We start from the raw sequence: 22,883 nt of genomic DNA on the forward strand, positions 1-22,883 counted from the left end.
ATCCAGCAACCTTTCGGTTACTGGCCCAATGCTCTAACCACGAGGCTACCTGCCGCGCCGATACAGTATCTAAGGGCCAGCCCACATGAAAAAAATACTACAGTCTAAAAAAACTGTAGCTTTACTATATTTACAGTGCAGTACAGTACAGTACAACTATTCAGAACCCTTCACTTTTTCCACATTTACACATTACAGCCATATTGATTGAATAATTGTTTTCTAAATCAAATCTGCACACAATACCCAATAATAACAAAACTAAAAAAGTTGACATTTTTGCAAATTAAAAAAAACGTATTTACATAAGTATTCAGACTTGAAATTGAGCTCAGGTGCATCCTGTTTCCATTGCTCAACCTTGAGATATTTCTACAACTTGGAGTCCACCTGTGGTAAATTCTATTGATTGTATTTGGAAAGGCACACACCTGTCTATATAAGGTCCCACAGTTGACAGTGCATGTCAGAGCAAAAACAAAGTTAATTGTCCGTAGATGCTGCTGGGGAAGGGTACCAAAACAATTCTGCAGTATTGAAGGTCCCCAAAACACAGTGGCCTCCATTATTCTTAAATGGAATAAGTTTGGAATCAGCAAGACTCTACCTAGAGCTGGCCGCCCGGCCAAACTGAGCAATCGGGGGAGACCAAGAACCCGATGGTCACTCTGACAGAGCTCCTCTGTGGAGATTGTCATTGATTATTACATAATGAAATCAGCTGTTAATGGCATGTTTATTGCTGTTCATTATATTTCTTTATTTCTGTGCGTCTTTTTAGGTAAACCATACTCTATACAAAGCCAACCAAGTCTTGATTCAAGACAAATCACATGTCAACAACTGTCAATCATTCCCTGCCATGTATCATCTACATTACCTGAATCTATAAAGACTCTTAAACTGAAAAGCATCTCTGCCTGCTCCTTAACTGAAATCCCACAGTAGATGGGCATCACCATAACCTTCCCCTAATCCTCAATCAGTTACAGTCTTGTAACTGCAAGAACCACATTTGGGTCACTGTTTCCCGAGCCACCCTTATTAGGGAAGGACATGCAGGAAATGTAAAAAAGCACCCTTTGGTCATGTCCAGGGGAGAGCTTTGTACCTGGAAGAGCCTTTCTACCTGGAAGGTCCTTTGTGTGGATAGGCTGTAGGGCATTGTTGCTGTCGGTTTAGTTCTGTGAGCAACCATTTTGTGACCATGCTGTCTTTAAGAACTGTTTGGGGTGGTCAATTGTTCTGAATGGTATGTGTTAAGTTTGACCATCAGTGAGTTTAATCATGTGTTACAAAATTCAAGATGTTCATTATGTAAAGGTTTTTTTGGGAGGCATTTCCCGTTATTTTCTACCATCAGAAGTACAGTATTGTTTGTCATCGTTTTTAGTCTAGTGGAAGTAACTGATCTAAATAATTTTGGTGCGCATGTTAATGTGTTATTTGTCTATTAAAGCAAGCCTAAGCTTTAATAAACTTTGCTTGCTTGATACATCAAAAGATAAATAGGAAGTTTGTACAGACCTACTCATTCCATGGTTTTTCTTTATTTTTACTATTTTCTACATTGTGGAATAATAGTGAAGATATCAAAAACTGAAACACCACATGTAGTAACCAAAAAGAGTGTTAAATCAAAATATATTTATATTTGAGATTCTTCAAAGTAGTCACCCTTTGCCTTGATGACAGCTTTGCGCCCCTGCCCCAGTGGCCGGTGGACCAAACAGTTCATTTGATGCACTGCAAGGGATACTACAGTGGGGAGTATGGTATACTACAGTATACTACAAAATGATATCGTAAGCACTACATGATCGAGGGGGGAACATCAGAGGAAAATTCCTGGCATGAGTTCCCCAGGGACATCACGTTCAAATGGAAAAAAGCATTGACAAATCTAGCAGCTAACAGTCTGAAGTAAGCACTACGTGGTAGAGTGACACTACAGTGTTTAGTATAGTATTCTACACAGTACACAGCAACATTCTAAAGTAAGCACTACATAATCAAGAGCTACTACAGTGTGTAGCATGGTTTGTTTGACATGCGGGGGGATATTTTGTGTCGGTAAAATGTATTCTGCGAGAAATGGCAGTGGAAATGCTTTAATGCGCAAATATTCATTAAATAACCATCATATCGAATTAAACTTGGATTTATGCAATGATATGGTGTGTGATCCTTCCACTATGACTTGGGAAACCATGCAATTTCTTAGGCTACAGATGAAATAACTAATGAACTTCACAGGGTGGTGAAAGAGTACATTGATCTTGATGATCCATTCCAATAAATATCGAGGGTCTGATTCTGGTGACATGATGATCAATGCTTGACTGCCGTTTGACAAATAAAATATTCTAGCTCTTATCCATAATAATCTCATGTAGACTAGCCTACCCACACAGCCTACCTGCACTGTATGCAGTTGGCTAGATCAGGCACATTTGCTATTTAAACGCAACAGTTTGTGACAAAACTATTGGTAGAGTTGAAAATGCGATGGAAACACACTGAACTTTATTTTATTTTTTATTCGGTACATGAAAACTTATGCAAATAATAACATTTTGTGATTTCTATCCGTAACAAATCCGTTTGGTGAAAACACCACTGGTGGGAAAATGCGCATATTTTCTTTATGCAGATTTTAGAATATTAGCATTAAAATCTGTCACAAATTGGATAACAACCTAGCTACTGACAACAGATCAATGGAGGAAGCATACCAGTCAGACATGACTTACTGTAAGTTGAATGCATCTCATCGATTTGCCCCAGACTTTGGTTCTTAGAGAAGACCATAGCCTGCAACACAATTGGACAACAAAAAGACCATGTAAAGTGATAATTTTAACTTCAAGAACACACTAGACCAGGTTGTTTATGAGAGACAACACCTTTTATTGGACATAGTGCCATGTTGGGAACAACAGAAACTATCCGGTGGTCCTGTGGCGCTAGTCAGTGATGCCTTGATCCTGTTTTGGTACGTACACATTTGGTTTTCCCCTGCAGTTGTTTCCTGGCCTTCTCGTTGGCCTCCACTTCTTTGGCGATGTCTTTGGCTATTGAAAGAGGATGAATAGAGACCTTTATGACCCTCTGGATCATAGACATGGCTTGTTTATGTGAACTGTTGTTTTTACCACATTAAGGTATATGACCCGGAGACCTTTACTGAGGAAATGAAGCATCCTCAGAGATACACATGAACTATCAAGTGGTTACATTTTTATGGGTGATTTGTACACACACACACGTCTCCTGGCATTTTCATGTCGATTAGTCTGAGCAGGTGCTGTTGGATTAGAGAACCTGTCCGTCGAGGTCAAATATATAAAGTATTGTGTTGTTAACAGCCTTTATCCTCTGACATGCCCAACTACTGACTGGATAGTACAAGCCAAGCGCTAGGTCTAGGAGGACATGCCATTATACACCTAGCATGATCACGTATCAAGGTCACTCACTGACATTCTTAGAGCATGTACAAGTACTGTAATAAACACCCTCAAGATATCACAGAAGCATGGCAAAAGGCAAGGCAAGAAAAAATACTTGCTAGAGCTGAAATGATTTAAGTCTTGATAAGAGTAGACTCAAATGATGTGCTAGGCTCAAAGCAGGCCTTGGTGTTTCATCCAAACACCGCTTCCCATCAGAGATCTCTATTCTGTTGTGCTGAACCTCTGACCGTTCCATGCAGAGGCAGGTTCTGTGTTATCATGGAGAAATACTAACTCAGAGAGGACTTGGCAGGGCTGTGACATGGTCTGCAGTGCTCTCTGCAAACACAGCCGTCAGTGTGCCTGGCTCTGTACACACCACACTGGGCTGCTGTAAATTACCTCCGCTACACGCACACGCACAGAAATTGGAACTAGCAGGTGTGATTTCACATTTTTCTTGTAAAGGTTCGTCAATCGTGAATGAGAGCTTGGAGTGAATGATGGCCAAAACAGTTATACAACAATGGCTTTGAATTGAGGAAAGTATGTTTATGGTGGTTAGAAGACTGCTTTGACACTTAAAAGCAGATTTGTACCATCAGCCAAGGTTGACTCCCTGTCATCGTAATTTTTCACACAGTGAAAATGGCACTCTTACCTGATTTCGGTTCGAGGGCGTCGCACTGGGCATTGTAGAAGTGTACAAAGTCCTGGTGCCTCCTGACCAGCTGGTCTCTGGTGCCCTGGGCAGAGAGGTGGCACTCCTTCAGCCTCTTCTTCAGCTCCTGCATAGACAGCAGTGTGTATACCAGCTTCCTCATCGGCTTCCTCTTGGCACCTAGGGAGCTGTGCCATATGAAGCCATAGAGAATATCAGTTTACAACTTGTTATAAGATGGTCATTAGACTATTATTCATTCCATGATGAACTACAGTGAGGAAGTTATTGTTATTGCAGCACTCAGACCTCTGGCTGGCCCAAAAACAGTCCATCATAGGGAGGGCACCACAGAAGAAGACAACATGAATTTAATGTCCATAGTTAACCTTCCAATCCATATAAATTAGTGACCCACAGTGTTTGTCATTTTACCCTGATGAAGACAGCTTGTCTGTCAAAACAACGGTTATTCAATTATAGCATCTGAGCTCCAAGAGTGTGAGGCTCTCCTTTTCTTTTTTATGGTCAACCTAAGGCCTAATATGCAGGGCGGAGCGAGGCTCCTTAATTAAATGATATTGGAGGCCGGGAGTCACTCCGCTACCACTTGTAAGAACAGACACATATTTGGAGCCAGACATCTTGGCAGTAGTGTACGGTATAAAGCTCTTCGCTGTCGCTTACCCAGTGGTGTAAAGTACTTAACTTCTTGGATATAGGGGGCGCTCTTTTAATTTATGGATTAAAAAAACGTGCCCGTTTTAAGAGCAATATTTTGTCACGAAAAGATGCTCGACTATGCATATAATTGGCAGCTTTGGAAAGAAAACACTAACGTTTCCAAAACTGCAAAGATATTATCTGTGAGTGCCACAGAACTCATGCTACAGGCGAAACCAAGATGAAACTTCAACCAGGAAATGGGCAGAATTTTTGAGGCTCCGTTTTCCATTGTCTCCTTATATGGCTGTGAATGCGCCGGGAATGAGCCTGCCCTTTCTATCGTTTCTCCAAGGTGTCTGCAGCATTGTGATACATTTACCAGGGGTACGCCCGGTGTCCTTTGTCTAAATTGGTGCGTAATCTACAAGCTGCACGCAGTCATCCAGTGATTGAGAGGAGGCTTTCAATGAACGATATATCATGAAGAGATATGTGAAAAACACCTTGAGGATTGATTCTAAACAACGTTTACCATGTTTCAGTCGATATTATGGAGTTAATTTGGAAAAAAGTTTGGCGTTTTGATGACTGATTTTTCGTTTTTTTTTTGGTAGCCAAACGTGACGCACCAAACGGAGCGATTTCTCCTAAACAAATAATCTTTCAGGAAAAACTGAGCATTTGCTATCTAACTGAGTCTCCTCATTGAAAACATCTGAAGTTCTTCAAAGGTAAATGATTTTATTTGAATGATTTTCTGGTTTTTGTGAAAATGTTGCCTGCTGATGCTAACGCTAAATGCTACGCTAGCTGCGCTAGCTGTTACACAAATGCTTGTTTTGCTATGGTTGAGAAGCATATTTTGAAAATCTGAGATGAGAGTGTTGTTAACAAAAGGCTAAGCTTGAGAGCTAGCATATTAATTTCATTTCATTTGCGATTTTCATGAATAGTTAACGTTGCGTTATGGTAATGAGCTTGAGGCTGTATTCACGATCCCGGATCCGGGATGGCTCGACGCAAGAAGTTAAGTAAAAATACTTCAAAGTACTACTTAAGTTGTTTTTTGGGGTATCTGTACATTATTTATATTTTTGACAACTTTTAGTTCATTACATTCCTAAAGAAAATAATGTACTTTTTACTCCATACATTTTCCGACATCCAAAAGTACAGGTTACATTTCAAATGGTTAGCAGGACAGGAAAATGGTCCAGCTCACACTTATCAAGAGAACATCCCTGGTAATCCTTACTACCTCTGATCTGGCAGAAACCCTAAACACAAATGCTGATTTTGGAAATTATGTCTGAGTGTCGGAGTGTGACCCTGGCTATCCGTAAATAAAAATGTAAAAAATACAATTGTGCCGTCTGGTTTGTGTAATATAAGGAATGAGAAATTAATTATAGTTTTACTTTGATATTTAAGTATTTTTGCAATTACTTTTGAAACTTAGTAAAAGTATTTGGTTTGAAATATACTTAAGTAAGATTTTACTGGGTGACTTTCACTTTTACTCAAGTTTGACAATTGGGTTTTTCCACTACTGCGCTGACCACCCACGTAAGGCTAATAAATATATTTGGGTTTTATCTGGGCTTTCCAAGTAATTCTGTTTCAGTTCTGTTGTTGTTCCCTTCTCTGCTTTTCAGATAGAAAGTCCATAAGGAGGATTCAGGACAGGACAAGGTTCTGACCACATGGCATCTCTTCATCACCAAGATGCAATGCCTGTATTTATATGAGTACAGTAGCATTGACAACTCCTCACCAGCTCCTATTCAGAGCTGTGTGGCAGGTCAAATGTGTTGAAGAGTATAGGAATTTGTGTAATCCATCACTCTGACATCAAGGTCACGAATCAAGGGTTCAGTGCTGTCATGTACACTTCACCAGTTTGATGGAGAATCAAATGGCTCAGGCCTATATTTATCCTACTGTGGAACCTTCCATTAGATTTCTACAGAAATAAACATTTCCAGGTTGACTTCAAATTTGAAGGTAGAGTAGACAGTACTTTCAGCAGAGGAAGGGATATTACATCTCCCCAAACATAAATCTAAACTAAATATACAACTCAGAGACATGTCAAAATAAATCAAAACATAAGTCACATACCTGACCTAGTGCTAGCTTTACATCAAGGTTAATAGAACATTCTAGGGGAATTCTAAGGGACACTTTTTTGAAGTTTCAGCTTAGTTTGGACGTCATCAGTGTCAAGGAAGCCTAAAATAAGTAGAAACGTGAAAAAAGTGAACTCTTGAACCCCTGTGAGATGTGTGTTCAATGGTACCTCCTAAGGCTCTCCTTCTTTTCCCCTTGGGTCAGACAGCTGTCCAGGTGCTTGTTGATGAACTGTTCAAGGATGCCCACAGAACACACAGGACACTCCACTGCAAAACACACACAGCAGGATTTATAGACAAACACACATATAGAAAAGGAGAGACATTGTGAAAAGGCCACATTTCCATGCAGCATTGAAATCATCCATCATTTTTAAGGGATTATCCAGTATTTTTGTATGCTTTTTAGCCAGTAGTTCTGAAGGTAGTGCTCAACACCCTAAAGTGGTCCCTGGTTACTACATCACATATGTGCAGATACAGTACCAGCCAAAAGTTTGGACACCTACTCATTCCTGGGTTTCTCTTGATTTTTACTGTTTTCTACATTGTGAAATAACACATATGGAATCATGAAGTAACAAAAAAAAAGTGTTAAACCAAAACATATTTTATATTTGAGATACTTTAAAGTAGCCACCCTTTGCCTTGATGAGAGCTTTACACACTATTGGCATTCTCTCAACCAGCTTCATGAGGTAGTCACCTGGAATGCATTTAGATTAACAGGTGTGTTGTTGTTCAAAGTTAATTTGTGGATTTTTTTTGTTTGTTTTTTTGTTGAGTAGATCAGTTGTGTTGTGACAAGGTAGGGGTGGTATACAGAAGATGGGCCTACTTGGTAAAAGACCAAGTCCATATTATGACAAGAACAGCTCAAATAAGAAAAACGACAGTCCATTATTACTTTAAAACATGAAGTTCAGTCAATACAGAACATTTCAAAAACTTTAAAAGTATCTTCAAGTGCAGTCACAAAAACCATCAAGCGATATGATGAAACTGGCACTCATGAGAACCACCACAGGAAAGGAAGACCCGGAGTTACCTCTGCTGCAGAGGATAAGTTCATTAGAGTTACCAGCCTCAGATTGCAGCCCAAATAAAATGCTTCACGGAGTTCAAGTAACAGACACATCTCAACATCAACTGTTCAGAGGGGACTGCATGAATCAGGACTTCATGATAGAATTGCTGCAAAGAAACTACTACTAAAGGACACCAACAAGAAGAAAAGACTTGCTTGGGCCAAGAAACACAAGCAATGGACATTAGACTGGTGGACATCTGTCCTTTGGTCTAATGAGTTCAAATTTGAGATTTTTGGTTCCAACACACATTGTTTTTCTGAGACGCTGAGTAGGTGAACGGATGATCTCCACATGTGTGGTTCCCACTGTCAAGCATGGAGGAGGTGTGATGGTGTGTCGGTGCTTTGCTGGTGACACTGTCTGTGATTTATTTAGAATTCAAGGCACACTTAACCAGCACGGCTACCACAGCATTCTGCAGTGAAACGCCATCCCATCTGGTTTGCGCTTAGTGGGACTATCATTTGTTTTTCAACAGGACAATGACCAAAAACACCTCCAGGCTGTATAAGGGCTATTTGACCAAGAAGGAGAGTCATGGAGTGCTGCATCAGATGACCTGGCCTTCACTATCACCCAAATGTCTTCACTATTATTCTTCAATGTAGAAAATAGTAAATATAAAGAAAAACCCTTGAATGAGTAGGTGTGTCAAAAACTTTTGACTGGGACTGTATGTGCATCATGTCATTGCTCTCTCACTCTGCTGTGTGTGTGCATCTTGCTAGCTGTCATTCAGAAGGTGAGTGGCTGAAGCTCATTGACTAGAACTCAAATTGCTAGGGGGCTGTCCCACATGGGGGAAAATGTAAGAAAAATAGAGCAGCACAGCTTCCAGAAAAACAGTCGCTTTCAATCTAGGGATTTTGTGGCTAATTGAGGTAAAACAGTAATTCTGCTCATAGATTATGCATGTATGAACTACACATCCAGCTCAAACTGGAAGGTTTAAGAAATACTTAGTAGTCGCCAAAAGATCCTGAGCATGTCTTTAATGGACAAGAATATTCTATGTAACTAGTAATATGAAAAACAGTACAACCAACATTGCTTTCTCTATGGAGGGCATTTCCATTTTAAGCATAGGCCCATACTGTATCCATTAGAAACACTATGTTTTGGCAGCCAAGTCTCTCATATTCAAAATGTTCCAATGGAAAATAGAATTACAACACACACACACACAGAGAAGAAGAATTCCTGGAGACAGTCAGTCAGCAGGCAGGCCTTACCTTTAACTAGAGGCTTCAGGTCCTGTGATGAGGACTGTGAATCAGCCAGGGACGCCAGCCCTGTCATGGAGAAGTCAATCTTCTCCATCTTTACAGACACCAGCACCTGGGGCGGTATGTCCTCAATGGGCTCCTCCTTCACAGAGACCTGATGATCAGGGTCTACTTTCACAGTCTGTGTAGGACGGGGGCCCTCCTTCACAGTTTGGCTACGTAGAGGAGTGTCAGACAGTCTCTTTCTGCATGGAATAGGTTGCTGTGCTGGCGTGGCCTCTGTAGTGAGAGAAGTTGTGGAGGTGGTGGGCCCCTTTCGGAAAAAGTGATTGAAGATGGAGGCCTCCTTCTTGGGGGCCGTTGTTTGTCTAGGTTTTTTACACTTGACAGATGAGGCCGGGGCCTTCCGGGATATTGGAGGCGAGTCAAAATTAGCATTTGACAACTGCTGTCTGGGATAAGAACATCAGAGCTTTAGTGTAAATAAATAGTCAATCAGTCACAGCAGAGGAACAAGAGGACAAAGCTGACAAATCCTCCAGCTCTAAGTAGTCTGATAAAATTCATTCACAATTTCACACAAATATGTACAACAACCAAAAATCACACACACAGTGAAACAAACACTCACTAAAATGGCTAAACAAAAACAGTTGCATCTATTGAGGTGCAGGATTTCTTGGAGGTCTTGTGGCCCATTGGAAAGAGTAATGTGAGCCCCTTGACAGAAACTGCACATGTCCAATTATCTTGCACTTCCCTGCGAGCGAAAAAGACTGGGCCAGTTGGCCACAATCTTGGAAATGTGGAGAGCAAACAAATACAGCTGGTGCCTGGAAGCTGCAGAGCCATTACTGGGCCATAAAGTGGAATCAATGAGGTGTGCAATGCTCTGCTTTCCATATTGAAACCATTTTATGTCTTCGCTCTGAGCATTAGAGCAGGTCACAACACACTCCTGCACACAGGGCAGCCAGCACCCTCACAGCACACATTATGCGAAGTAAAAAAAAAAAACATAAATCCCCCACCAGGACTGCTCACAGTACCTTACCCCTTAGTTAACTTCTTGGATATAGGGGGCGCTCTTTTAATTTATGGATAAAAAAACGTGCCCGTTTTAAGCGCAATATTTTGTCACGAAAAGATGCTCGACTATGAATATAATTGACAGCTTTGGAAAGAAAACACTTCGACGTTTCCAAAACAGCAAAGATATTATCTGTGAGTGCCACAGAACTCATGCTACAGGCGAAACCAAGATGAAACTTCAAACAGGAAATGAGCAGAATTTTTGAGGCTCTGTTTTCCATTGTCTCCTTATATGGCTGTGAGTGCGCCAGGAATGAGCCTGCCCTTTCTGTCGTTTCCCCAAGTTGTCTGCAGCATTGTGACGTATCTCCAAGCTGCACGCATTGATCCATGTGATTGAGGGGAGAGAGGAGACTTCCACGAACGATATCATCGAAGAGAAATGTGAAAAACACCTTGAGGATTGATTCTAAACAACGTTTACAATGTTTCAGTCGATATTATGGAGTCAATTTGGAAAAAAGTTCAGCGTTTTGATGACTGAATTTTTGTTTTTTTTTTGAAGCCAAACGTGATGTACAAAACGGAGCGATTTCTCCTACACAAAGAATCTTTTTGGACAACTGAACATTTGCTATCTAACTGAGAGTCTCCTCATTGAAAACATCTGAATTTCTTCAAAGGTAAATTATTTTATTTGAATGCTTTTCTTGTTTTTGTGAAAATGTTGCCTGCTCAATGCTAACGCTAAATGCTACGCTAGCTATCAATACTGTTACACAAATGCTTGTTTTGCTATGGTTGAAAAGCATATTTTGAAAATCTGAGATGACAGTGTTGTTAACAAAAGGCTAAGCTTGAGAGCTAGCATATTTATTTCATTTGCGATTTTCATGAATAGTTAACGTTGCGTTATGGTAATGAGCTTGAGGCTGTATTCACGATCCCGGATCCGGGATGGCTAGAATCAAGAGGTTAAATATAATTGGGTTAGAGCCTTGGGCCAGTAACTAGTTCAAATCGCCAAGCCAACGAGATAAAATAAATTAGTCAATCTTGCCTTGAGCAAGGCACTTAACCCTAATTGCTCCCAGGTCGCAGTCAATAATGGCTGACCCCACTCTCCGGCATGGGATCAGGGGGAGTGGGATATGCAAAAGAATGAATGTCCATTTCACCACACACTGTCCAGGTTATAAGCACCCCTATTTGGCTCGCCATCTGACCTTACGTCGCTACAGAGGGTAGTGTGTGCGGCCCAGTACATCACTGTGGCCAAGCTTCCTGAAACCAAGGACCTATATACTAGGCGGTGTCAGACTGTTCTCTCTGCTACCGCATGGCACTTTGTACTGAAAGCGCCAAGTATAGGATCAAAAGGCTCCTTAACAGCTTCTACCCCCAAGCCATAGGACTGCTGAACAATTAATCAAATGGCCACCCGGACAATTTACATTGACACCCACCCCTTAGTTTTTACACTGCTGCTACTCACTGTTTATTATCTATGCATAGTCACTTTACAAATTACCTTGACTAACCTTCACCCCCGCACATTGACTCGGTACCGGTACCCCCTGTATATAACCATGTTATTTTCTTGTAGTAAAATGCAAATCCAAAATGTACTTTATTTCATTTTCTTAACCTTTTCTTGAACTGCAATGTTGGTTTGATTTAAATCCCAGACCTTTTGTCCACTACATTTAAAACAGCATCCAATACGAACATTGTAATTCTTCGGAAAACCGTTAGCTACACTTTTCAAAAGGTTGAAAGAGGCAGCACTTGAAAGATAAATCTGCCAAAGTATAGAACATTGAAGTTAATTAAACAAATATCTTCCCTTTGTGCCTGAAAACTGTTCATAGACTAAATGAATGTGCCTGTAATTAGAAGAGAGCACCAATGAGTTCTGTGTTACTGGTACAGGGAGGAGGCAGTGACGAACACACACACACACACACACTCTCAAGTTGGGCGATGTCAACCTTTGTCCTATTGTGATTATGTACCCATAAAACTTTGATATAGGATGTTATCGACCCCTACCGGCCAACCCCACCAAAAATATTTGTATTGAAATACATTTTTTTTAAATCAAGTACTAAAATGACCGCCTATAGCACAAAACCAAATGCTACAACTTGACGAATCATGATGTTACAATGTTAATGAAAGCATAGCAGGACTCCAGGCTGCGACCATTTTGTTGCATTTTGTGACCCTATTACTTAGCTGTGCGAGTTACATTTCTAATCGGTCGCATCAATGTGAGCGGCATATTCTACATGGTCACTTCACTGAAAACGTCTTATTTTTTAAGAGGCCTCATGAAAGTGTGTGCCTGCCCCTCGAGGTTAGCGGTTTTGCTGGGGCCTGCTGCTGTGTCTAGCGAGCCACTCCCCTCTTTCCCGGTGAAAAACATTATCCGGGAGAATAAAGGTGTCATGATTGTATAGCATTTTAAAATCCAATTGCTGGCAAAACACAGCTTTCTGTATGTACAGTGCAGTCGGAAAGTAGCGACGCTCCCATCCAACCTGACAGAGCTCGAGAGGATCTGCAGAAAAGAATGAGACAAACTACCCAAATACAGGTGTGCCAAGCTTGTAATGCCCTACCCAAGACTCTAAGCTGTAATTGCTATCAAAGCTGCTTCAACAAAGTACTGAGTAAAGGGTCTGACTTTCACAAACAGTTGAAGTCAGAAGTTTACATAGCCAAATACATTTAGTTTCACAATTCCTGACATTTAATCCTTGTAAAGATGCCCTGTCTTATTAGGTCAGTTCCCTCTGCTGTTGACTGCCCTTGACCAGCACAAAAACATCCTGTGACGTACTGCATTAGCATCGAATAGCCCCCGCGATATGAAACTTTTCAAGGAAGTTGGGAACCAATATACACAGGCAGTTAGGAAAGCAAAGGCTAGATTTTTGAAAGAGAAATTTGCATCCTGTAGCACAAACTCCCAAAAAATTCTGGGACACTAAAGTCCATGGAGAATAAGAGCACCTCCTCCTAGCTGCCCACTGCACTGAGGCTAGGTAACACCGTCCCCACAGATAAATCCACGATAATGGAGAATTTCAATAAGCATTTTTCTACAGCTTGCCATGCTTTCCACCTGGCTACCCCTACCCCGGTCAACAGCTCTGTATCCCCCCCGCAGCAACTTGCCCAAGCCTCCCCCACTTCTCCTTCACCTAAATCCAGATAGCTGATGTTATGAAAGAGCTGCAAAATCTGGACCCCGACAAATCAGCCGGGATAGACAATCTTGACCCTCTCTTTCTAAAATTATCCACCGCAATTGTTGCAACCCCTATTATTAGCCTGTTCAACCTTTCGTATTGTCTGAGAGCCCTAAAGATTGGAAAGCTGCCGCGGTCATCCCCCTCTTCAAAAGGGGAAGACACTCTAGACCCAAACTGTTACATACCAATAGCTATCTTTGCCTTCCTGTGAACCAAGTGCTGTAGGTGTCCCTGTCGTTCTAAGGTCTTCAAAAGTCAAGTTAAACAGATGACCAACCATTTCGAATCCCACCATACCTTCTCCACTATGCAATGTGGTTTCCGAACTGGTCACGGGTGCACCTCAGCCACGCTCAAGGTCCTAAACGATATCATAACTGCCATCAATAAGAGACCAAACTGTGCAGCCGTATTCATCGACTTGGCCAAGGCTTTCGACTCTGTCAATCACCACATTCTTATCGGCAAACTCAACTGACTTGGTTTCTCAAATGACTGCCTCGCCTGGGCCACCAACGACTTCTCTGATAGAGTTCAGTGTGTCAAATCGGAGGGCCTGTTGTCCGGACCTCTGGCAGTCTATGGGGATGGGCAATTGGGCAATTCTCGGGCACTCTTTTTTCTGTTCCCATCAATGATGTCGCTCTTTCTGCTGGTGATTCTCTGATCCACCTCTACGCAGACGACACCATTCAGTATACTTCTGGCCCTTCTTTGGACACTGTACTAACTAACCTCCAGACGAGCTTCAATGCCATACAAATCTCCTATGGCCTCCAACTGCTCTTAAATGCTAGTAAAACTAAATGCATGCTCTTCAACCGATCGCTGCCCGGACCCGACCCGCCCATCTAGCATCACTACTCTGGACGGTTCTGACATAGGTATTTGTAGTTGTCCACATATTCTAGGTGTCTGGTTAGACTGTAAACTCTCCTTCCAGACTCACATTAAGCATCTCCAATCCAAAATTAAATCTAGAATGAGCGTCCTATTTCGCAACAAAGCATCCTTCACTCATGCTGCCAAACATACCCTCATAAAACTGACCATCCTACCGATCCTCGACTTCGACGAAGTCTCCAACACTCTACTCAGCAAATTGTAGTCTATTACAGTGCCATCCGTTTTGTCACCAAAGCCCCATATACTACCCACCACTGCGACCTGTACGCTCTCGTTGACTGGCCCTTGCTTCATATTCGTCACCAAACCCACTGGCTCCAGGTCATCCATAAGTCTTTGCTAGGTAAAGCCCTGTCTCACTGGTCACCATAGCAGCACCCACCCATAGCACGCTCTCCAGCAGGTATATTTCACTGGTCATCCCCAAAGCCAACTCCTACTTCGGCCACCTTTCCTTCCAGTTCTCTACTGCCAGTGATTGGAACGAATTGGGGAAAAAATAAAAATCACTGAAGCCTTATATCTCCCTCACTAAATTTAAACATTAACTGTCAGAGCATCTTACTGATCATTGCACCATTTTTTTGCTCCATTGCACCCCAGTATCTCTACTTGCACATTAAACTTCCACACATCTATCACTCCAGTGTTAATGCTAAATTGTAATTATTTCGCCACTATGGCCTATTTATTGGCTTACCTCCCTAATCTTACATTTGCCCACCCTGTATATATATTTTGCTATTGTGTTAATGACTATGTTTGTTTATCCCATGTGTAACTGTTGTTGTTTGTGTCACACTGCTTTGCTTTATCTTGGCCAGGTCGCAGTTGTAAAGGAGAACTTGTTCTCAACTGGCCTACCTGGTTAAATAAAGGTGAAATAAATCAAATAAACAGCTTCAATCTCCAGGCCATCGAACTGTTAAACAGTCACCACTAGCCTGCCTCCATCCAGTACCATGCCCTGAACCTTAGAGACTTCTCCCCTATGTACATAGTCATTCAACACTAGTCACATTAATAATGTTTACATACTGTTTCACCCACTTTATACGTACAGTATATACTGTATTCTAGTCATCCCATACAACTTGTATTATTTTCTGGAGTGTGTGTGTATTGTTTAGTTTCTTTTGCTATGTATAACTGCACTTTTGGAGCTAGAAACAAGCATTTCACTGCAAATCGGTGTACATGACCAATAAACTTTGATTTGATGACGGAGCAGTGACAGCCCGTTCCTCATCAGACTGTCTTACCGTAGTGAGTTTGTTTCTATCGGCCTATGATGTATAACCGGTCTACAGTCTTCAGAACTGGATAATAATTGCTTTATTTGCCTAAAATAATAATAAATAATATTGAAGACGTTTTTATGGGCAGAGGCAACACATTCCACTCTGAAGCTCCAGCATACAAGAAAGTACCTTTCCAACATTACTCCTGAAACTGTATAAACACAAATTAGCAACACCTGATCTGATGCTGTGATTGTGTGCGTCCCTAACCTGGGGAAAGTAATCAGTTAGATATATGTGTGCAAGACCATAAATACTCCTGTAAACCAAACCCAGACTACTCTGGGAAACCCTCAACAAGCAGCCAGTAGAGTTCCTGAAAGAAGCTCATGTCTATGTGAGTATGTGGACTCACCTTCAATACCACCCTGATCAGCTTATTCTGGGCTATCTGGAGCTTACCCTTCAGCAACTTCAGCTTACCCTTCAGCAATTTAGATAAGCCCCCAAACCAGGAAGTACTAGCGCAGTCAAAATGGCATTGAATGAGGGCAGTGGCTAGCCCTCTACTGAAGACCTTATCAAGCAGATTGGACTTTCAAAGCAAAAATGTAGTCCTTGCATTAACCTTCCCTAGCACTTTAGTGGCCATGCTCACACCTCCCAGGATTCCATCAAGGATGCATCCCAGGTAGCTAAGAGGTTTTAGTAGTTAACAGCTCACCCCCTAACTCCACTCTGATTTCACAGGACCATAATAAAGCTGTGATTGAGAATAGCCTATGCTATAGATGTTCATTCATGTTATTTTTGAAAGCGCCAACTTTAGGACAACATCTTCTGAGGCTAGAATATTTGATAAATAAGCTACTGTTTATCATTTTAACTTGTCTTAAAGCTTATGATAGGCCTAGTAAGTAGTGATGAGCAGTTTGAAAATGATTCGTTATTTTTGAACAACTCTTTTTACTGACTCGAGAGTCATGATGCTTTACTGAGTGACGCTAGGTTATTGGCCATTTGGTTTTAAACCTCACATGGTGGGATTTACCCGGATCGCATGAATAATTTATTTCTTAATAAGCTTAACTTCATTAAACATGGCATTTGATTTTTCAAAAGGCTATTGATAATGTTGGTTCTCTCTTATTATTAGTCCCCTGGCTACCTTACCTTTTTTTAGGCTTTTCAAACAACTGAGATGGAACTCCATTACATTCATTGTTTGATTAGAAGAAAGCCATGCATAAAACAATGAAAGCGTAGCCTATGAGCCCAAAGTCAGATTCATAGCCTATCAAATGGAGAGAGAGACGGTAATAGAGGTAATAGAAGTTGTTTTTAAACAGCTAGTGTCCATTACAACAACAAAAAAGGTCCATGCATCTGACAGAGAGCAAAAAACTATATTTTCTGACTGGCCATTTTGCGCTGCTTTGGTGGAATTCTCCATTCTGTCTGGCCTACATCCCACTATTGCATTCTGTATTAGAGGTCGACCGATTATGATTTTTCAACGCCGATACCGATTTTTTAAATTGTATTATTTGTAATAATGACAATTACAACCATACTAAATTAACACTTATTTTAACTTAACATAAAACATCAAAATCAATTTAGCCTCAAATAAATAATGAAACATGTTCAATTTGGTTTAAATAATGCAAAAACAAAGTGTTGGAGAAGAAAGTAATATGTGCCATGTAAAAATGTGTGCCATGTAAAATATGTGCCATGTAAAAAAGCTAACGTTTAAGTTCCTTGCTCAGAACATATGAAAGTTGGTGGTTCCTTTTAACATGAGACTTCAATATTCCAAGGTAAGAGGTTTTAGGTTGTAGTTAATATAGTATTTATAGGACTATTTCTCTTTATAGCATTTGTATTTCATTAACCTTTGAATATTGGATGTTCTTATAGGCACTTTAGTATTGCCAGTGTAACAGTATAGCTTTCCCCCCCCCCCCTCGCCCCTACCTGGGCTTGACCAGGAACACATCGACAACAGCCACACTCAAAGCATCGTTACCCATCGCTCCACAAAAGCCGCAGCGCTTGCAGCGCAAGGGGAATAACTACTCCAAATCTAAAAGCGAGTGACGTTTAAGTGACGTTTGAAACAGTATTAGCGCACACCCAGCTATACACCAGCCATTAGGCTGATAGGCTTTAAGTCATAAACAGCGCTGTGCTTGCGAAGAGCTGCTGGCAAAACACACGAAAGTGCTGTTTGAATGAATGATTACAGTCCTGCTGCTGCACAGTCAGACTGCTCTACCAAATCAGACTTAATTATAACATAATAACACACAGAAATATGAGCCTTTGGTCATCCGGAATCCGGAAACTATCATTTCGAAAACAAAACGTTTATTATTTCAGTGAAATACGGAACCGTTCGGTATTTTATCTAACGGGTGGCATCCCTAAGTCTAAATATTCCTGTTACATTGCACAACCTTCAATGTATGTCATAATTACGTAAAATTCTGGCAAATTAGTTCGCAATGAGCAAGGCAGCCCAAACTGTTGCATATACCCTGACTCTGCGTGCAATGAACGAAAGAGAAATGACAATTTCACCTGGTTAATATTGCCTGCTAAACTGGATCAGTAGTTATAACTAGTGCTTATGATTGCTTGTTTTTTTTAAAGATAAATTGCTAGCTAGCATTAAACTTATCTTGGCTTCTACTGCATTCACGTAACAGGCAGGCTACTCGTGGAGTGCAATGTTTAGAGCGTTGGACTAGTTAACTGTGCGGTTGCAAGATTGGATCCCCTGAGCTGACAAGGTGAAAATCTGTCGTTCTGCCCCTGAACAAGGCAGTTAACCCACAGTTCCTAGGCAGTCATTGAAAATAAGAATGTGCTCTTAACTGACTTGCCTAGTTAAGTAAAAGGTATTTTAAAATAAAACTTTTTATTTATTTTAATCGGAGCCCAAAAATACAGATTTCCGATTGTTATGAAAACTTGAAATCGGTCGACCTCTATTCTGTATACAACATACTTACTGAATGAGGCTATAAAAATAGGAATAGGTAAAGTATCAGAATGTCACATGTGCTGCCCTACAAGATGTTCTTTACTGCGTGGCGCCAGTCAAGTTCAAATAGGCTAAACCATCGTCTGTCACATCACAATGTCATCACCATCAATGACAGCTGTTGATAGATGATGCTGTCCTAATATCGCCCAACCCCTAACACACACAATGTACCCCTATGCCCTCTGGGGAAGAGCAAGGAGACAGAGGACACTGTCGAGTTGTAATTTTCCCCCACGAGGTGCGCTTTGGCATGGGTTGAGCCCAGGCAGAAGAGGATGAGATGAGTTGGAGATGATCTAAGCCCACATGACAGTTTGATCTGATTGCATGCCTGATTTACTATTCAGATGCAGGCCAGTTCCATTGTGAATAACAGGGAGGAATGCAGAGGCATGGTTTTAGAGAAGGCATGAATCAGCCAGTTCCCAGAGGAAAGGGCATCCTGATAGTTACTAAGAAACCAGGAGACCTGCTCCCTAAACACAGCGTCCAATCTCATTCACAACATCTATATAGGGAGGGAAATACATTACCCTAAAGGCCAAAGTAAAGTATTTCATGCTGCTTGCTTTATTGTTGTCAATTAATTGACATACTGTAACACTATGCAACTGTCACATAAAGTGGTAGAAAAATGCTATTAACAGTGGGTGTTGGATTAATGAGCTGACAAATCGCAAGGCCAGGCGAAGCCTCCAGAGGTAGTTTATCATTCCTTCCACTTTATCCTCAGTATAATCATTCTAAAATTACACATTTTAATTGCATCCCCAAACATCAGAACAAAACTTATAAAGCCAGTACACAAAACAGCACTATTTGAATGGTTCTGAATGTATACACTGAGTATACCAAACAGTAGGAACACCTTCCTAATATTGAGTCGACATTCCCTCAGAACAGCCTCAATTCGTAGGGGCATGGACTCTAAAAGGTGTTGAAAGTATTCCACGGGCATTCTGGCTCATGTTGACTCCAAAGCTTCCCACTGTCGTGTCAGTGTTGGCTGAATGTCTTTTGGGTGGTGGACCATTCTTGATACACACGGGAAACTGTTAAGTGTGAAAACCCCAGCAGTTTTTGACACAAACCGGTGCGCCTGGCACCCATTACCATAAATCTTGTGCCTTGCCCATTCACCCTCTGAATGTCACACATACACAATCCATGTCTCAATGCTTAAAAATCCTTCTATAACCTGTCTCCTCCCCTTCATCTACACTAATTGAAGTCGATTTAACAAGTGACATCATTAAGGGATCATAGCTTTTACCTACAGTGCATTCAGAAAGTATTCAGACCTCTTCCCCTTTTCCACATTTTGTTACGTTACAGCCTTATTCTAAAATGGATTACATTATTTTTTCCCCTCTTCAATCTACACAGTGATGACTAAGCCAAAAAGTCAATGGGACGGAATACTTTCCAAATGCACTGTAGATTCACCTGGTCAGTCTAGGTCTTAGAGAGAGCAGGTGTCTTAATGTTTTGTATAGTCGGTGCATAATAAACATGCATTTGAAAAAAAATAAGCACTTTTCAAAGAATGCTTTAAATCTTAGGTGGTCTTTTTCAACTGAGAAATAAACTAATGAAACCTGCCAGTTGGGCTTATGGTATCAGGCATAGATTTCACCTTGAGACACTGAGCATGGTGGCCTTTTCAAAATACAAAGTGTTGTGGTTTCTCTATTATGAATTGGCAGTTCATCTATGGTATCGGTAAGCACACTTATCAAGGCTCAGTTGAGCTACATGTTTCCTGAATAGATGCTTCAAGATATAGGCTAGATACATTATGGATTTCTTCTCAATTTCTCTGTTTTTCTACCAGCATATCATGTGAGTATTTAATACACAACAGGTACCTTGCAGATTTAAAGTTTGTGACCAGGTCATCCAGTATCCGGTTGTTTCTTAGGTCCTGTTCTGTTGTAGGCTAAAATAGAGAAAAATAAATGCTTGTCTGATTTTGACATGTTCAAGCTATCTAAACAGATTACATTTGAAAGATAGTTTTATTATCATGATGCAGTGCCACCATGCATCATACTTACTGAATTGCATACTGGACATTGTAATTTGTAGGACAGAAATTTTCTTATGCACAAAGAGCAGACTGTAATGAGAAATTCACATAATCAGGTGTGGATACAATATTGTTATGAGACAAGTGTTATCTTCTATAGCCTACACCTGGCGGTACAGCTATAACATTGTTTGAAAATGAATGGATAGGTTGTCTAGTGACGACAAAATCTGGATAACTTACAGTTGTGAGAGCATTTGGTCATCATTGCGATACTCAGGAATTCGAAACAAATGGGACATCGGAGAATGGTATCAACATTCTGCATTGCAGAAATAATACCGTCAGTATGATAGTTACTTAGTGAGCATCACATTAACAAACTGCTTTTAGTAACGCGTTGCTAAAGGCATCTACACTGACATGATTGTTATATACACTGCTGGGCTAAATAGCTAGCTTTTTTTGTTTGCTAACTAACGTTAGCTGTATGCATGTTTAAAAAGCCAAAACAATAAAAGTAACTTAGCTAGCTATAGTAACTGGCTGACACATGTGCTATATTCGCTTGCTAACATGGGTTTATATTATTTTGTTAAGCTATTTTGAGAAAATAGTTAACGCTAGCTAGCTAACTAACTAGCGTTAGCTTGTCGAGGTGGGAGTTGTTTTGAACCAGCACTTACTTTGAGGCAAGTCAGATTTGGTGGTAAATCAGCTTCATTCAAATTGGCCATGATGACAGTTCTTGATAAGGAGTAGTTAGTTTCTTACAGTTTTGATTCGCTAAACCAAAAGTGAGAAAATAATTCAGAAACTGTGACCTGCAAGTAACGTTAGCTATGTATAATCGCGCGTAGATTTATTTTCGTACCAAATGCACACTTCCGGGAGGATGACGTTTCCTTCTTCTATGGTATAATGGCGTTCGCAACAATTAAATGTGCATTCCGCCACCTAATGTGCGGGTGTATAATAAGGATCACAAGAAAGGAAAACATTTTGGTAAAAATAAATAAAATAATCATACAAACTACCAAAAAATAAATGAACTAAACAAAATCAACCTGCATTTCTGTAAAAACATTCTAATCAGGTCCCAACACAGACTCAGAAGCATCCTGTGAGGGCGGGACATTTCCTAACGACAAAAGTTATTGTAGTGCTCCTGCCATTAAGTCTTGGAGCCCTAAAAATGTACCGGCTGCAGATATGACACCCAGCTTCTTGGACTTCTTAGACACTTGTGTTGTACCATTAATCACTGTGGCTATCAATGCCACAAAATCAACCTTCTCCACAATAAGTGTACCCAGGTCACCCAATTTACTTAAAACACTAGAAACAGGTTGCATTGCATCCACTGCCATATCTTTAAACACTGTTGCCTCTTCGACTTTCTCCATCGCCTCCACATAGGAGATTCGCTGCGCAGCCCTGATCCTTGACACCTTCGACCTCCGTCACCCTAACAGGGCACTCGAGGAAGTCCGGAGTATGTTCCCAACCACAGTTGCAACATTTTCCATTCACAGATTATTCAGCATCCTACTTCTCCCGTCTGCAAACATTTGACACGTGAACATATCCTTCACAATTTCCACACTGTAGTAGTTACAGTTGAAGTCGAAGGTTTACATACACCTTAGCCAAAGACATTTAATCCTAGTAAAAATTCCTTGTCTTAGGTCAGTTAAGATCACCACTTTATTTTAAGAATGTGAAATGTCAGAATAATAGTAAAGAGAATGATTTATTTCAGCTTTTATTTCTTTCATCACATTCCCAGCCTGTCAGAAGTTTACATACACTCAATTAGTATTTGGTAGCATTGCCATTAAATTGTTTAACTTGGGTCAAACGTTTCAGGAAGCCTTCCACAATTTTGGCCAATTCCTCCTGACGGCTTGTCACCAAAAGCACTCACAAACTTCTACAGATGCACAAGCGAGAGCATCCTGGCGGGCTGTATCACCGCCTAGTATGGCAACTGCACCGCCCTCAACCGTAAGGCTCTCCAGAGGGTAGTGAGGTCTGCACAACGCATCACCGGGGGCAAACTACCTGCCCTCCAGGACACCTACACCACCCGATGCTACAGGAAGGCCATAAAGATCATCAAGGACATC

The 22,883-nt window shown here is 40.9% G+C and overlaps 1 protein-coding gene across 4 annotated transcripts in view; it reads right to left on the minus strand.

Moving 5' to 3' along the window:
* Positions 1 to 21,654, minus strand: part of LOC112254648 (E3 ubiquitin-protein ligase RAD18) — an 84,366-nt gene extending 62,712 nt beyond the window's left edge. For 3 of the 4 annotated variants that reach the window (XR_002954175.2, XM_024427374.2, XM_024427373.2), the window contains exons 1-9: positions 21,441 to 21,654; positions 20,998 to 21,076; positions 20,783 to 20,844; positions 20,594 to 20,664; positions 9,238 to 9,683; positions 7,082 to 7,181; positions 4,117 to 4,304; positions 3,004 to 3,074; positions 2,754 to 2,814 (exon numbers count right to left, since the gene is read on the minus strand). Coding sequence is in view for 3 of the 4 variants with exons in the window: in XM_024427374.2 (XP_024283142.1) it covers positions 2,754 to 2,814; positions 3,004 to 3,074; positions 4,117 to 4,304; positions 7,082 to 7,181; positions 9,238 to 9,683; positions 20,594 to 20,664; positions 20,783 to 20,844; positions 20,998 to 21,076; positions 21,441 to 21,491 (1,129 nt within the window). In the remaining variant the exon portion in view is untranslated. The remainder of the gene's footprint in view (positions 1 to 2,753; positions 2,815 to 3,003; positions 3,075 to 4,116; positions 4,305 to 7,081; positions 7,182 to 9,237; positions 9,684 to 20,593; positions 20,665 to 20,782; positions 20,845 to 20,997; positions 21,077 to 21,440) is intronic. The other variant, XM_024427375.2, reaches the window with a different exon arrangement.
* Between the last annotated feature and the right edge of the window lie 1,229 nt (positions 21,655 to 22,883).

This window comes from Oncorhynchus tshawytscha, linkage group LG07 (assembly GCF_018296145.1).
Source record: "Oncorhynchus tshawytscha isolate Ot180627B linkage group LG07, Otsh_v2.0, whole genome shotgun sequence".
NCBI classification, from domain to species: domain Eukaryota; kingdom Metazoa; phylum Chordata; class Actinopteri; order Salmoniformes; family Salmonidae; genus Oncorhynchus; species Oncorhynchus tshawytscha.